We start from the raw sequence: 13,723 nt of genomic DNA, 5'->3' as shown, positions 1-13,723 counted from the left end.
AATTTATTTAATTAATTTTATTTATTTGATTTTATTTCATGAGAGTTTCTTTCACCCAGCAATTAGTAGTGTCGTACTTGGGTTTCATATTGCCAAACTCCCCCCGTGTCCACTATGCCAGTGTAAGCTCTACAGCTGTTCAAAGCCTCCTGTAATACTTTGCACAAATACTGATTTGCTGTGCTTGCTTTGGTTTGCGGCTCTCAACAATAGCTCAAACGTAGGCAGATAGCTACTGTGGTAACAGCCAACACGTTTTCCTTTTGAAGAAACAGTTCTGAATTCCTTTATGTTTTCTTGGGTTTAATTTCACGATCTTTTATGATCTTTAATTTAATTACCTTTGGTTTTTCTACATGTTATAAAGTATATATGCCATTCACTGTTACTAAAATGCTGACTTTTCTATTGACTGCTTCATTTTTACCTCCCCGTCCCCATGCCCTCCAAATCAAGACCTTACACAACTATTCGCTTCCAAGAGACAGGCTTGTAGAAGAGAACAAGGAGCAAGTAATTACAATTGTCAGCAATGCTTTATAGGTTTCTGGAATTTGTAACAAAGGTTGGGAAGAGGTCACTTCATGCAGCAGCAAAGTTGCAGGAGATTTTATAAGGTGTGCTGCTTTGGGAAAAAAGACATGCATCTGGCAAAATAGCCACTCTGTAAATTGATATGACATTCTGTATTTACTGTCATTGCCACCCACTGATTTAAATGAAATGCAGGTTTTAATTCATATAAGGAGAACAAAATATGTGAAAAGCACATAAGCGCACCAGCTGTATGAGCAATTGGATCATGTTATTGCAATTACCATAGTGGTATTCACAAGGGATTCTTTTTTAGAAAGCAATTGTTTGTGATCATGTTATTTTTTATGTATTTGAAAGGTGGAAATGTTGGAGAATACTTCACACTAAATAACACTTCAGGAAAGCTGCTGGTCACTCGTAGCTTAGACAGAGAAGACGTCAGCAATTTCACTCTTGTAATTGAGTGCCATGACCTAGGCAGTCCGTCGAGAAGCTCCACTGCACAGCTCTACCTAACGGTCTTGGATGAAAATGACCACAACCCATTGTTTGCAAAGACCCAGTATCAAATCTCTGTGAGAGAAGACCTAGAGGAAGGCTCAGCCATCCTCGACCTCTTTGCTTCTGATGAAGATGATGGCCTGAATGGCGAAGTTACGTACTCCCTTGTTGACAACACCTTTGGAGCATTCGCTATCAACAGTGTAACGGGGTCTATAGTTACTACGAAGGCACTGGACCGGGAGACCAGATCCCAGTACGCATTTAGGGCTGTAGCAAGTGACTGTAGCATCTATTTGCCAAGAAGCACTACTGTCAGTGTCGTGGTGCACATTGAGGATGTCAATGACAATGATCCTGTTTTTTTGCAGAACCCTATCAGGGCCTTTGTGCCTGCTGAAACCTCTGTGAATGAGACAGTAGCCACTGTGAGAGCAGAGGACATGGACCTGGGATCAAATGGAACTGTCTGTTTTAGTTTGATAGAAGAAACCGTATTTCAGATCGATGCAAAGACAGGTGACATCATTCTTCAGGCACCCTTGGCTTCCAAGGACTTCAGCACCCAGCTGCTAGTGGTGGCTTCAGATCAAGGTATCTCACCTCGGACAGCCACAGCTATGGTCATTATTTTTACGGAAGAAGAAGAGGAGGAGATTTCATTCAGCCGTAGCCTGTATGAAGCAAGCATGCCAGAGAACAGTGCAGCAGGTGGGCATCAAATCCCAATTTGTGTTCTTGCGGTTGCCACCCTCCCCTCCTTTTGGAATGGTAGTTGTAATGAATAGTATAGGGAAACCTTTTTCCCGTGCAGCAGCATGGAAAGGTTTATCTGGGTGTAGCAAATACTCATCTGTCCTTGTCCAGTACACCAGCATGAAAAAGAAACATGGTCTGTTAGTTGAAGGTGTCGTCTGGCTTTTGGGTTTGCTGTCCATGTACAATAGTGATGCTCACATGAAACATAAAGTTACCTTGTCAGACCTGGTGTGTTTCTATCCCCCAGCCTGGGAAGCGCTGAGCATCAGTGGGTTCACTCTTTTAGCAAAATGACTTTAATGATGGGTGAACAGCATTTACTCGCCTCACTTGTCAGTGCACACAAGCTCAGATGATGTGAATGGTGTGAACCAGTTGCGACAGAACTTTTCTTGTTTTTTTGCAAAAAAACCCTTCATGAAATAGAGTATCTCTGGAAGCTACTACAAAACCTTGCTGAAGATTTGGACTTTCAAGAAGGAGAATGGGGGGTTGGGAGTGGGGTGAGGGAGAGAGGAGTTTGGAGGCTGTGGCACATTGTCACTCAGGCTTCTACAGTGTATCTCTGCGTAGATCCTGTGCTGTTGAATGCTGCCTATAGACAAACCAGCTTCAATCACAAAGTGCTTACAGATTTGTTGTATTTTTCTTCTGTATGATGATCAGAATTACTGCTCTAATTTTTGTCATTCGGAAAATATTTGTAGTTATGCCCCCTGCCAGTTAGATATGGCAAGTACCTTTATCGACTTCAGGGGATGGGCTCATTCTAATGAGGGGCAGAAAGGAGTGCCTTCCACGTTTTTCTGCCCACAAATCCCACTGTACAATTGACCAGATGTATTTAGATACCTGACGTGCACTATATTCTTGATTCAAATACTGCCTCACGAGGGTCACCTTGAACAAGTCATTTATCCTCTTTATAGTTCAAATTTCCCTCAGTAAAATGAAAGCAATATTCCTTTATATCCTAAGGGTATTGTGAGACCAGTGAATTCTTAGATCTTCAGTAACAGCCTATATATTTGATTAGGAATCAGTAAAAAAGAAATGTGTTAATAATTTTGGAAAACCAGTCAATATTCTTGCCTAATTGCAAACAGAACAGAGAATGAAGGGTGAAAATAGCTGTTGCAGTAATTACTGCTGTGGTTACTCAGCCATTCCTTTCTCTATGCCTGTTCGGGACTACAAGCCAAATTTTCAGCAGTGTGTTTTAAGATAAAGATAATGCTGTGAGCATTACTGATGTTTCAATTAACAGATCAAAACTAGGCAATCAGGTGATTTTTTTTTAAGTGACTTTTTTTTTAAAGCGTAGATGAAATATTTTACTTTCAGGCTCTTTTTAAAAAGTCGTGATGAGACATCAAACCACCAAGTTAGAGCATCTGTCTAGCGCTCTCAATGTCTGCCAAAAAGCATGTAGGATTCTGGAAAAAGTGGAAGGCTTCCAACAGGAAGGCATGGAACATGCAGTAGCTTGGTGGTTAAAACACTCTCCTGAAGTAGGAAAGGTGTAGGTTCAGGTCTGCTCAGGCAGAGGAGCATTTATTTAACTTTCATTCCGTACTGAGCACTCTTGAGTATGGAACCTTTGAGATAAGAAGTTTGTTAGTGTTGTTCTTCTTTCTTTCTTTTTTTTTTTTTTAACCTATGCTTCGTTTATTGCTTCCATTACAAATGCAAAAATGCAAAAAATAAAAATCCGTAAACATATTTGTCCTGACATTTAAAAAAAATGCATTTTATTCCATGAAATTGTCCAGGAAATACAAGTAGGTTTGGACACCCTAAAATTGATTTTTTTCTGTGAATGTGAGTCATGCACCCCCAGGCCTCCAAGCCCTGTTTTACTGGAATCAGCACTGCACAGGAGTTAATTGTGTGTCACTTCCCAAAGGAGAGCGTGCCCTGGGGGAATTGCTTTTTCCATAACATACAGTTCGAATGTCACAGCAATCTGTGTTAATTTCTCATGTTCTGTCTTTTTATTGATCTGTCCACTGAGAATCAGTTATGGTGATGTATGGCGGGGGGAGGGGGGCCCTCGTTCCTAGGTGTCCGGAAAGCAGAGGGATCAGGTGTTTCCAGAGGCAAACTCTAGGCTCTCAATTTTCTCTCTTGTTGCTGCAGCAGGCTTGTGTTTGCAGAAAGTGCTGCGAGAACCTGTTTGTGGGTCTTTCCAGGGGAGTAGTGTCATTTTTTTTGACTTTTCTATTTTTTTGACTAAAATCCAGGGGGGTTCAGTCTTTTCAGGAGATGTGGGATTAACCTGCATTAATCCTGCATTAAAGTTTCTTTCTAATTAAGAAAAAAATAATAAAAGGGAAGGTAAGTTTTGTTAGGTTTACAGAAATAAGATAAAAATCAGAGCTTTATGGGAATAGATAAACTTAGCTCATCCTAATTTTTCCTAAGTGTCGATACATTCCTGGGTCAGGGTAGACAATCCAACCTGAAATCAGGGAAATGCCTCAAGGAACTCTGGTATCAGAATGCCATAGTCGCATGTTCTCCCATTCAATCTACAGAAAATATAAATAAGATTCAGTTTAATTTGTTTTGATTAAAGGAAATTTTACAAAGCTTCAGGGTAAACAGGAGGGTTACATCCAAAAATGTTAGTTTGTGTATTTAATAAGTCTATTTGCTAAGAAGATCAAATTCTTTTAAGAGCATGAGAGATTTTACTAAATACTAGTACTGTTTTGGCTCTGTGTGTAATATTTTCTTATTTATATAAGCATAAGTAAATATCAAATATTTTAGTGGGGAAAAAAGCATGATTATGATTAAAACTCTCACAGGAGTTAGCTTACAGGATATATGTGATCCTGAGACCCCTACAAATATGAATGGTACCAGTGTATTCAGTCCAGGGGAGATTTACATTACGTACTGATTATTTGTAGAACTGGTATTAATAAATGTGGCTTTTCCTCCTAATTTTATTTCTACCTTAACTAATAGAGTGGGAAAACTCTAAGTTTATTTTAAAAAGAATAAAAAATCTGAATACTATAAACGATGAAAGCCAAAGCTAAGGGTCCTTCGTTTTAATTTAGTCTGAACCAGTCAATTGGGTGAGTGCCTCAGGAATTGGTCCTTGTGGTCAGATTTTCTTGAAGTGTTTGACCTCCAAGTTTGATGACCTTCACAAACCCCCATTCTTCTACTTTGTTTAATATTGAATATTTAATGTCTTTAAATATTATAAACTGTATTACAACAGACTTAGAAGCCAGTTAATAACTAAACAAGCCGCTGCGGTCTCCAGAGGGTAAGAAACTTTTGTTATTCACCAAGCTTTCACTGGAACAGTTGGTTGCGTAGCACTTCCTTGGAGACAGTTTCACCAGTAAAACTAGTTGAATCTTCTATTTTTTTCTATAATGGGTCTAAAAAAAATGTAGCCTCTTATTCTGAAAGTCCTCTCCTACTCTTTGTGCTCAGTTAGCTTTTTCTTCCATGCATCATTAAGAGGTCTCAAGAAATAATAGCGAACATGAACCAAGGTTAGATGACAAAGAAGGGGAAAAGAGACTGCTGTAATGAATACTGGAAAGAGAAGAAGAATGATGATATGGTGATACAAAGCTCAGTTCTGGTGTCTGTTATGTCCTAAAACAGAGTACAGGGCATTTTTCTGAGCCTGTCTGGCAAGGTAGGCAGATGCTGTCCACACTGCAGGGCTTCAGTTCCAGGGCAGTAGGCGTAAGGTGAAGGTTGGTGTAGGCTATTCAAAGCAGTTTGAGAGACTTTCAAATGCAATCAGGATGTCTGTGATTGAACTGAAAAAAACCCTAAATATAAACATTTGCATCGCTCTTCACTTCCTTTAACATTCTTAACTAATTCAGAAGTTGATGGCATAGTATTTCAAGCAAACCTCTCTGCTTTCTGCTGCGGTCCGGACCTCTCTCCTTCCTTGCACTTGCTTCAGTGCTGATCTCATGCTCATTGTGCCATTTTAGTGTGGCACATTGCTCTTCTTTTGCTCCGTGTTAGGTGTTATGTGTTGTGTCTTCTGCTTGAAGCAGTATTTGAATCATGTGGACTTGCAGTCACGAGCTCCAGCAGACGGTGCTGTCGTTTGCTGTTTACCTGTACAGGGCAGACCACAGAGTTTGCTCAGATTGTGTTGACAGTGAACTGTAAAATTTTGCTGTTTGAAGGAGTCGTTTTCTGTGAAAGGTATCAGAAAGAGAAGAAATGTATTCACTGGCAAAAATAAGTTGTAAATTATTTTAACTACGTGAAAAATACAAAACTGAAATGATGAGGGTTTGAGGGCGAGAGCAATAATGTATTAACCTCTAGCCCCTGAAAAAAGAGATTCAAGTAGAAAAGCTGCTACTTCCTTTATTTCTGGTAGTTTTTTTCTTCTTAAACATGCAAGCAAACAAAAGTCTGTTGACAGCGTTAGAATATAAATAGTGATTTTCTTTGAACTTTTAATTTTTTTCCTACCTTTAACTCTGCTTCCAGACTTTTGTAGTAAATCAGAGTTCCTCAGCGATGAAAATTCAACCTAACCCTCCCTGTTCTAGTACCTAAAAAAAAACCCAGTGCAGTGTTAAATCAGCTTTTACCTATTGGACAGTTGGCTCTCAATTCCAGAAATTTTCTAGTAAATATTGACTAAATAGCAAAAATTGGCATATTTTTGCTATTGACAGTCGGACTTTAGGAGCAAATACCAAACCACTTAAAATTTCCTATTTTTAGAAATTAATAAGGAACAACGCTGAAATACAAATATCTGCTACATTTTTTAAGAGCAAAATTTCCTCTCATTTTTATACTAAAGATAAAAGTCCTTTCCTCTGACATCTAGGACACTGAGTGTGAACAGCAGATGAAATAGCTAGTTGTCTGTAATGCTATTTGGAGGAGTTCAGGTTGCACAATAACCTCACTCCATCACAGTTGCATGGAATAAATTATAATTAAAATGATCAAAATCCATTAAATTTCCACATGTGCTAAACAATTTAATAAATCACTTGAAAGTAATAATTATTTTAAAATCTTGATAATGCTTTTTAAACTTGCTACGTTTTTGTTAAATGTGATGATGCTGAGCAGGGTAATATATTCAGTTCCACTTTTTTCCTCTAATCCTATTTCAAACAGGGTTTTTATTTCATGTCTCTTGCATTCTATATTAAATTATTGCTTTTTTCATGGAATTTGGATTTTGCTTGAAGTCACACATAGCTGTGCATGTAGTTCCACCTTTTCATTCTCTCTGTCAAAAGACTGATAATTAAATTTTTGAAGAATATTTAATTTAAAATATTAAAATCTAAATTGAATTCAGATAAATGAAGGAAAAATAAACTCTTTATGGTGATTCAGGGGTAATATGCATTCCTATGATGAACAAAAAAAAAGGACTGTTTTCCTTAAAAGAATTAATGAAAAAGTGAGATTTTAATGACCAAAGAGAGCATAATCTGAATAAAAGGAATACATATGACTTCAGGTAAGAGGTAATTCTGGTGGTACATGGGAGTTTGCAATTACAAAAAATTAAATCTCATTGTTTTATTTAGGCAGGTGATGAAGTTGTGATGAGATGAGCAATTTACTGGGCAGAGATGTGTAGACAGTGCCTTGCCTGTAAAGTTGTAATGCAGTGAAAGTTATGGAGGAGTTACTTTTATTATCTACTATTTTAATTCATAAATGAGCACCTAACCTAGTACATAGGTATTTGGCTCTGCATCTTCTATTAATCACAGTAATATAAATTTAGAATAAAACCTTCTAAAGTGAACATGATGAAAATGTGTTATTGCTTCCATAGGTACATCACTTCTAACTGTAGAAGCTTATGAACAAAAATTTACAGGCGAAAACATAAAATACAGCATCTTCAGTGACAAGGAAAGCATATTCTCCATACATCCTGTTACAGGTACATTTGGATTATTTTTTTTTCCTCAATTGTCTGTGTCTATCGCTTCAAGAGTGTGATCTCTAAACCATAGCATGTTCCTACTGCAAGAACCAGGGGTATCTTAAAGTATTACTCTCCTGTTACAATGAATAAATCATTAGTAAAACCAGGGATATGAAGAGACCTGCACAATTGTAAGTTGATTTGGAAAACAATTGAACACAAGTATACCTATTTAAAATGCTCAGTTCTGATTAACTTTGATCACCAGGTATTGGGAGTTGATAAACTACTGCTTTGTGATCCAAGGTGAGACTCTGTCTTGTTTCTCATCATAAAGTTGCTTCAAAACTCAATAAACATAATCCTCCAAAACACCTCAAATGTAGGAGGCATTAGACTCTTGTTGAGTTTAATGCTCTTTGCTTCAGGCAAAAAAGAATAGTTTGTACTCTTAACAATTTACTTTGTTCCTGAGTTCCTGGAGGCTTTAATCTCTGATTATTCTGATGTCCCCAGGCATCCTGTAAAGCTATCATGTTTGATGCTGGTGGACAGTTAAAATTGCTTTGTTTTGTTTAGATGAGGGGCAATTAAAGACCATACACTTGATTTCCAAGTCCTTATTTCACTGAAATAAAGGTAGAAAGATTAATCTTAAAGAGCATCTTAGACCCAGACAAGTTTATCCCCAAGAAAGTGAATCTTCTCCAATATCACCTCCTTTTTTTTATCAAGCCAGGCTGAAAAATTATTATGTGATGTTTTTAAGAGTCTCCTAAGCACTCTGTTTACAAACAATAGTGGAATTTTTGTAGCAGTGGAAGTCACAAGTCGTCTTTTGAGATACTTGAACCGTTATGGTTTCTTCCGTTCCCTTTTTTCTGAAACCTTTCTTCTGTTTCTTAGAAGACATTAATTGAAGTGCAGCCTTTCAGGACATTTTAAGAGCAGTTCTTAGCTTAATTTTGACACCGGTAACTCTCTACCCATTGTTTCTACAGCAGATGTGCTTCAAGCTATATTTATGCCCATTCTATCTTAGGTATTGTAAACAGCTAAAGGTCTGCTCTACTTGTCTTTTCAAGCACTGGTGTTAATTATCCCCACTTTGGAGAAGACTTTCTCCCATTCTAGGGCCATTTATTATATACTAGAATCATATGAAGTATACTAGGAAGTGACCCAGTGACCCATGAACTAGTCTGTCCTCTGACGCAGAAGGGAACTCAGTTGTGCCGGAATTTGACAGAAGTTTGTCTGTCTTAAAAGCCTCCAGAGATAGTGATTCAGCAAACCCTTTTAATAGTTCATACAAGTCTTGGCAGTTGGAAAGCTTTTATTCATACTTACCTGATTGTTTCTTGAAGGGATTTAAACTTATTACTACTTAAACTAGTAACGGTAGACGTAAGACAATGGCAAACCCCGTTCTTTATGTATTTCAAGACTGTTACCCTATTACTTCCTCATGGGCGCTTCTCTAGAATGAGAAAATCTGGTTCTTTCACTTGTTCCTCCTAGCTGGTGTACCTCAAACTTCATTATTTGCTCCACTCCACACTAGAGTCTTTTAGTTACTCTCTACCATCTTGAAGTGTATTCCTTCTACTGCTATCTATTTAGCTTTTTCTGTACACAGAATGCGGTAATTTTTCAGTGTTGTGCTGAAGAGACACTACCTGCCAGCTCTGAAATCTTGATGTTCAACACGCAATTCTTGAACGCTGGACAGATACATAAGCAATCTTATTATTATTAAACAAGTCGGTGCTGCTTAGCTTAGAAAACAAGAACTGAACCCCACTAGCTTGGAGAGCCACAGTAGATGGGTTCTTATGCTATTACAGGTTTGGGATATGGATATTCCTGGCATCATTACTGGAAAATCCATGCAAAATTGAATTTGAATTCTGATGAAATTAACTAGAAATTAATTATGTATGATGTGTAGATGCAGTGAAGAATTTTTAGTATAATGCTATATTACCTGGACATCAAAACAATGACCGTGGATTTCCAAGGATGTTTCAGGTTTAATGTGGAGATATCTAACTGTGCTTGTAGTCTCAATGATTTTCACTGATATTTTTTTTTTTTTGGTAGAATAACAGTTGGGAGCTGCTCACAGCATCAGAAAGGCTCTGTATTTTGCCTGTCAGACAGATACAGAAATTGATAGAACTATTGCCTGATTTGGATATAGATGAAGGGCCAGATGTTGCCATTTTCAGGTGAGGGCCAAGAGTCTCTTCAGACACAGCTAGCTCAACGTTGTGTATCAAGGAGCATACATCATGCAGCCATGTTCTTGCTCTCTGTTGCTCTACAATTGGTCTTGTTTTAGGAAATTGCCAACATGGTTGATTAGTGAAAACTTAGCTGTCCACGATTTTTACAGTAACTAGCATGTGGGGGTGATATTAGGTAGAGGGAGGACATGGTGCAGAGCTTGCTAGAATTCTGCCTTGAGTTCAAGGATATATGTTAGGGACTTGATAACTGCATTTGTGCATTTTTTTTTCCTGAATACGTATGTCACATTCAGATTTTGTTTTCATTTTAATAAACCAGGTGCAATCACAGTAAAAGAGCCAAAGTTTCTTGATTTTGAAGTTAAGAATAAAATACATCTTTCCATTTTGGCTGAAAATAGCTTGAATTCAGCACTCTGTGGAGTGACGGTTTTGATACAAGATGTGAATGACAATGTACCAAAATTTGAGCAAAGCTATTACAAAGCATCAATATGGGAAGGCCAGAGTCCTAAAACAGACATCATACAGGTGAGTGGAAATTTATCTTGCCAAGCCCAGTGCTGTAGTTAAAAAGAAGTTTGGTTGATCCATTCGTGCCTACATTTCAGCTAGATCTGTTGTGGACCGCTGTCTCTAAAAACTGAGCGGGTTTCTTGGAGTTGCTACCAATTTGCTTGAATATCTAAATTATTCAATGATTTTTTTTCTAGCCTGTGTTTCAGATCTTTCATTCAAGTTTGTTAACTTGAAAGAGAATTCTTTATCTTCTTAATATTTGTGCAGCTGGACTTTAAATTCTTCTTTTTTTTTTTTTTTCTTTTCTTTTCTGTTTCACTCCAAATAGTTGAAAAATACCATTCAGAGCTGTGGTTGTGGTTACAATATAGGCTGGGCCTTGCATTAATGCATCTACTGAAAGGGCTGAAGCAATAAAAAGAATACTTTCAACTCATCAGACTAGTAGAGTCAAACCCAAGTGTTCAATTTAAAATCTGATGCCTAAAGAGCAGCTTGTCTCAATTTAAATGTGCAAACACTTCTTCCTCTGAAAGGATCCATTCTCCAAAAGTGTTTCCAGCTGGCCATATTAGAGCAAAAGAAGACATCAATTGGACTAGAAGAACGCATAATTTCCTCAGTGCATGTTCTTGCATTGCAAGTCAGGTCACAGTGAGGGTCATGTTAGGTACTAAAGATATTCCTCCTCTAGAGAATAAATAAATGGAAAGCTACAAATGCCTCCAGGCCAAAGTGATTAGAAACTGATGGACATTGTATTTAGAGAAACATATGTCCAGGAATGGAGAAAAATCAAAAGGCAGTAAACCCAGATGTGTAGTCAAAATTTTATGACAGAATACATTCTGTTCTGTTTCCTTTATTCAATCTGACTGGTTGCCTCTGCGATGGTTTGGATCCCATGCTCATTATAATGCTTGTTCAGCAACCAGGAAAATACAAAGACAACTCTTCAAAGAGTCAGAGGAGTCTTCGAGAAACCTGGTCGCTGCTGTTGAATGTTACTTATTCTGTTGGTTTTATAGCTTGCCTCTGCCCTTTTTACATCTTCTGGTTCGTATTTTAAAAAGTAATTAATGAACCATTCCATGAAAGCTCTGAAAATGTAATAGTTTAATTATTTTATCCTTTGTCTGTTTGTATAGCAGTAGTACTTTAAAGGCCAGTCCTGGACCCATGAGAAAGTGTGTTTTTATGCACTAAACAGAGAAAGCATTCTAACAGTAACCTTACAGTAATATAAGCAGTGTAAAATGATTACCTTCAGTCCTAGTGCTTTGTGTAGCTGAATTTCAAATTGCTCAGGGGAAGAATTCAGGTGCATCCTATTGCAATTCATGAGCAGATTTTGTGACCTCACGTGACACTCATGTTGGGGACCTATGATTATTTCCTTAAATCTGTGCAATCAAAAGGAAAGTAACCAGAAATAGATGACTCTGGTATAAGGTTTTTCTTTCTGAAATCACGTTCTGCCATTTTGAATTAAGCCTCAGTTTTGCTCCCAAACAGGTATTTGCAACTGACCTTGACAGTGGGCTGAATGGAGAAACTGAATACTCAATTTTATCTGGTAATGAAAATGCAACGTTTCTAATTGATTCCGCACGAGGGATTTTAGCAACTAATACAGTCCTAGATCATGAAAATACTTCATCTTACAGGTTTGTATGCAACTTTTTTATAAAAATGTATTGTTCTTTTCGTTCAGTTTAACTTGAAATTGTTCATGTTACATATTTTATAGTTTTCTGTTGATATCCATTACCCGCAGAGCCTGGGTGCAAGCCAGACAGTGTTGAGAACGGGACTAAAGCTGCCCATTTGTACTGTGGGTTCTTGCATACTTCCCAAATTCAGGGGAAGAAATACAGTCTTGTTTAATCTGTGGCAACACTTACTGATCTAAATGAGTGTGATGGTTCACTGTAGGAATGATGATAGTTCCTGGATTTTAGTTTATTAAGAACTGTACAGCCATTCCCTCTCTGGAAATGTTTTTTTATAAATATGTAGACACAGAGAAAACACTCAAGCCAAATCCGTGAAATAGGGACATATTCTGTTCTTTAATTGAATATAGTTCAGATTTTCTTCTCCATAACCTGATAAAGATGCTTCTGTAAACCTTTTCCATCTATAAGCTGTCTTGTACTAAGTATTAGTTTTTTTCCTGTTTTCCAAGAAACTGAGAGTAGATACGATCAAGTGGACATGACAATTTTTCTTTACATGTCATGCCATAACTGGAATTAGAAAGCAAATAAATCATGTCTTAAAGAGAGAACATCGAGTATGCAGATTCATTAATACACCCATTTTAGGTACTGCAATCTCTACAAAAAGTAGATTTCTCTCTGTGTGTCAGTGGAAATTACCCCCCCCCACCCCCCTTTTTTTTTAATATGGTTGTGGCATCAGTTAAAATATTTGCAAGCTTTCCTATCCTATGGGACCTCAAAATTTTAAACATACTCTCAGAATTCTTATGAGTCAGAATAACTTTTAGAAAATCAAAAAAACCATCCAAAAATCAACAGAATGTGATGATTTTTTTAAAGTATCAGTGTAATTTGATAATAGTATCCTAAAGGAAATACTTTGTTTTAACTTAATATGCAGAATACTTCATTTGGAGTTTCTTTTTTCAGTTTTTCACTGAATCAAAAACATCAGTTCTGATTTTTGGCTGTTTAAATATCATAATAGATTTTTTGTGACTAATACTTTAAAAGAATGCCTAAAATCAGTCCTTCAAAGGAGGGATGTGTACTGTTGATTTAGCATTGAACATGTAAGCACAATAATTTTCATATCTGTCTTTAATGGGCAGCCTATTTTATTTCAGTATTTACATTGGAATTCTAGCCTTTCAAATTGCCGGTTTGAGGAATGTGAAGCTTCATATTCCTTTTTATTAACAAGTTATTAATCTGTACATTTTGAAGTGAAAAATGAATAGCAAAAGAAGCTTTCAAAACTGTTTTCCTGTTTAATTTCAAAATGTTGCCATTGGTTCTTTCAAATTTTCAAGGAGTTGTTTATTTTATCTAAATTGAACATTTTCATCTGCAGAAGTTCTAAGTCCCTTATAATAGGAGTTATAATGGAAGTGTTGACAGAAACTTAATTTTAATACCTTGGCTGAGATGTTTTTATGAGAGTTTTTTCCTGAAACCTTAGAAAGTGATTATTTTTAGTAAAATATTTCCATATGTATACCTTACCAATATTCATT

The 13,723-nt window shown here is 37.0% G+C and overlaps 1 protein-coding gene across 1 annotated transcript in view; it reads left to right on the top strand.

Annotated features, from left to right (window-relative positions):
* DCHS2 (dachsous cadherin-related 2) overlaps positions 1-13,723 on the top strand; it is a 72,778-nt gene that overhangs the window by 46,219 nt on the left and 12,836 nt on the right. The window contains exons 13-16 of the mRNA XM_040614358.1: positions 895-1,749; positions 7,616-7,726; positions 10,283-10,494; positions 11,998-12,149. Coding sequence (XP_040470292.1) covers positions 895-1,749; positions 7,616-7,726; positions 10,283-10,494; positions 11,998-12,149 — 1,330 coding nt within the window. The remainder of the gene's footprint in view (positions 1-894; positions 1,750-7,615; positions 7,727-10,282; positions 10,495-11,997; positions 12,150-13,723) is intronic.

Source organism: Falco naumanni, chromosome 1 (genome assembly GCF_017639655.2).
Source record: "Falco naumanni isolate bFalNau1 chromosome 1, bFalNau1.pat, whole genome shotgun sequence".
NCBI lineage: Eukaryota > Metazoa > Chordata > Aves > Falconiformes > Falconidae > Falco > Falco naumanni.
Note: the sequence above shows the minus strand (reverse complement) of the source record. Positions and strands in the feature narration are given on the sequence as shown.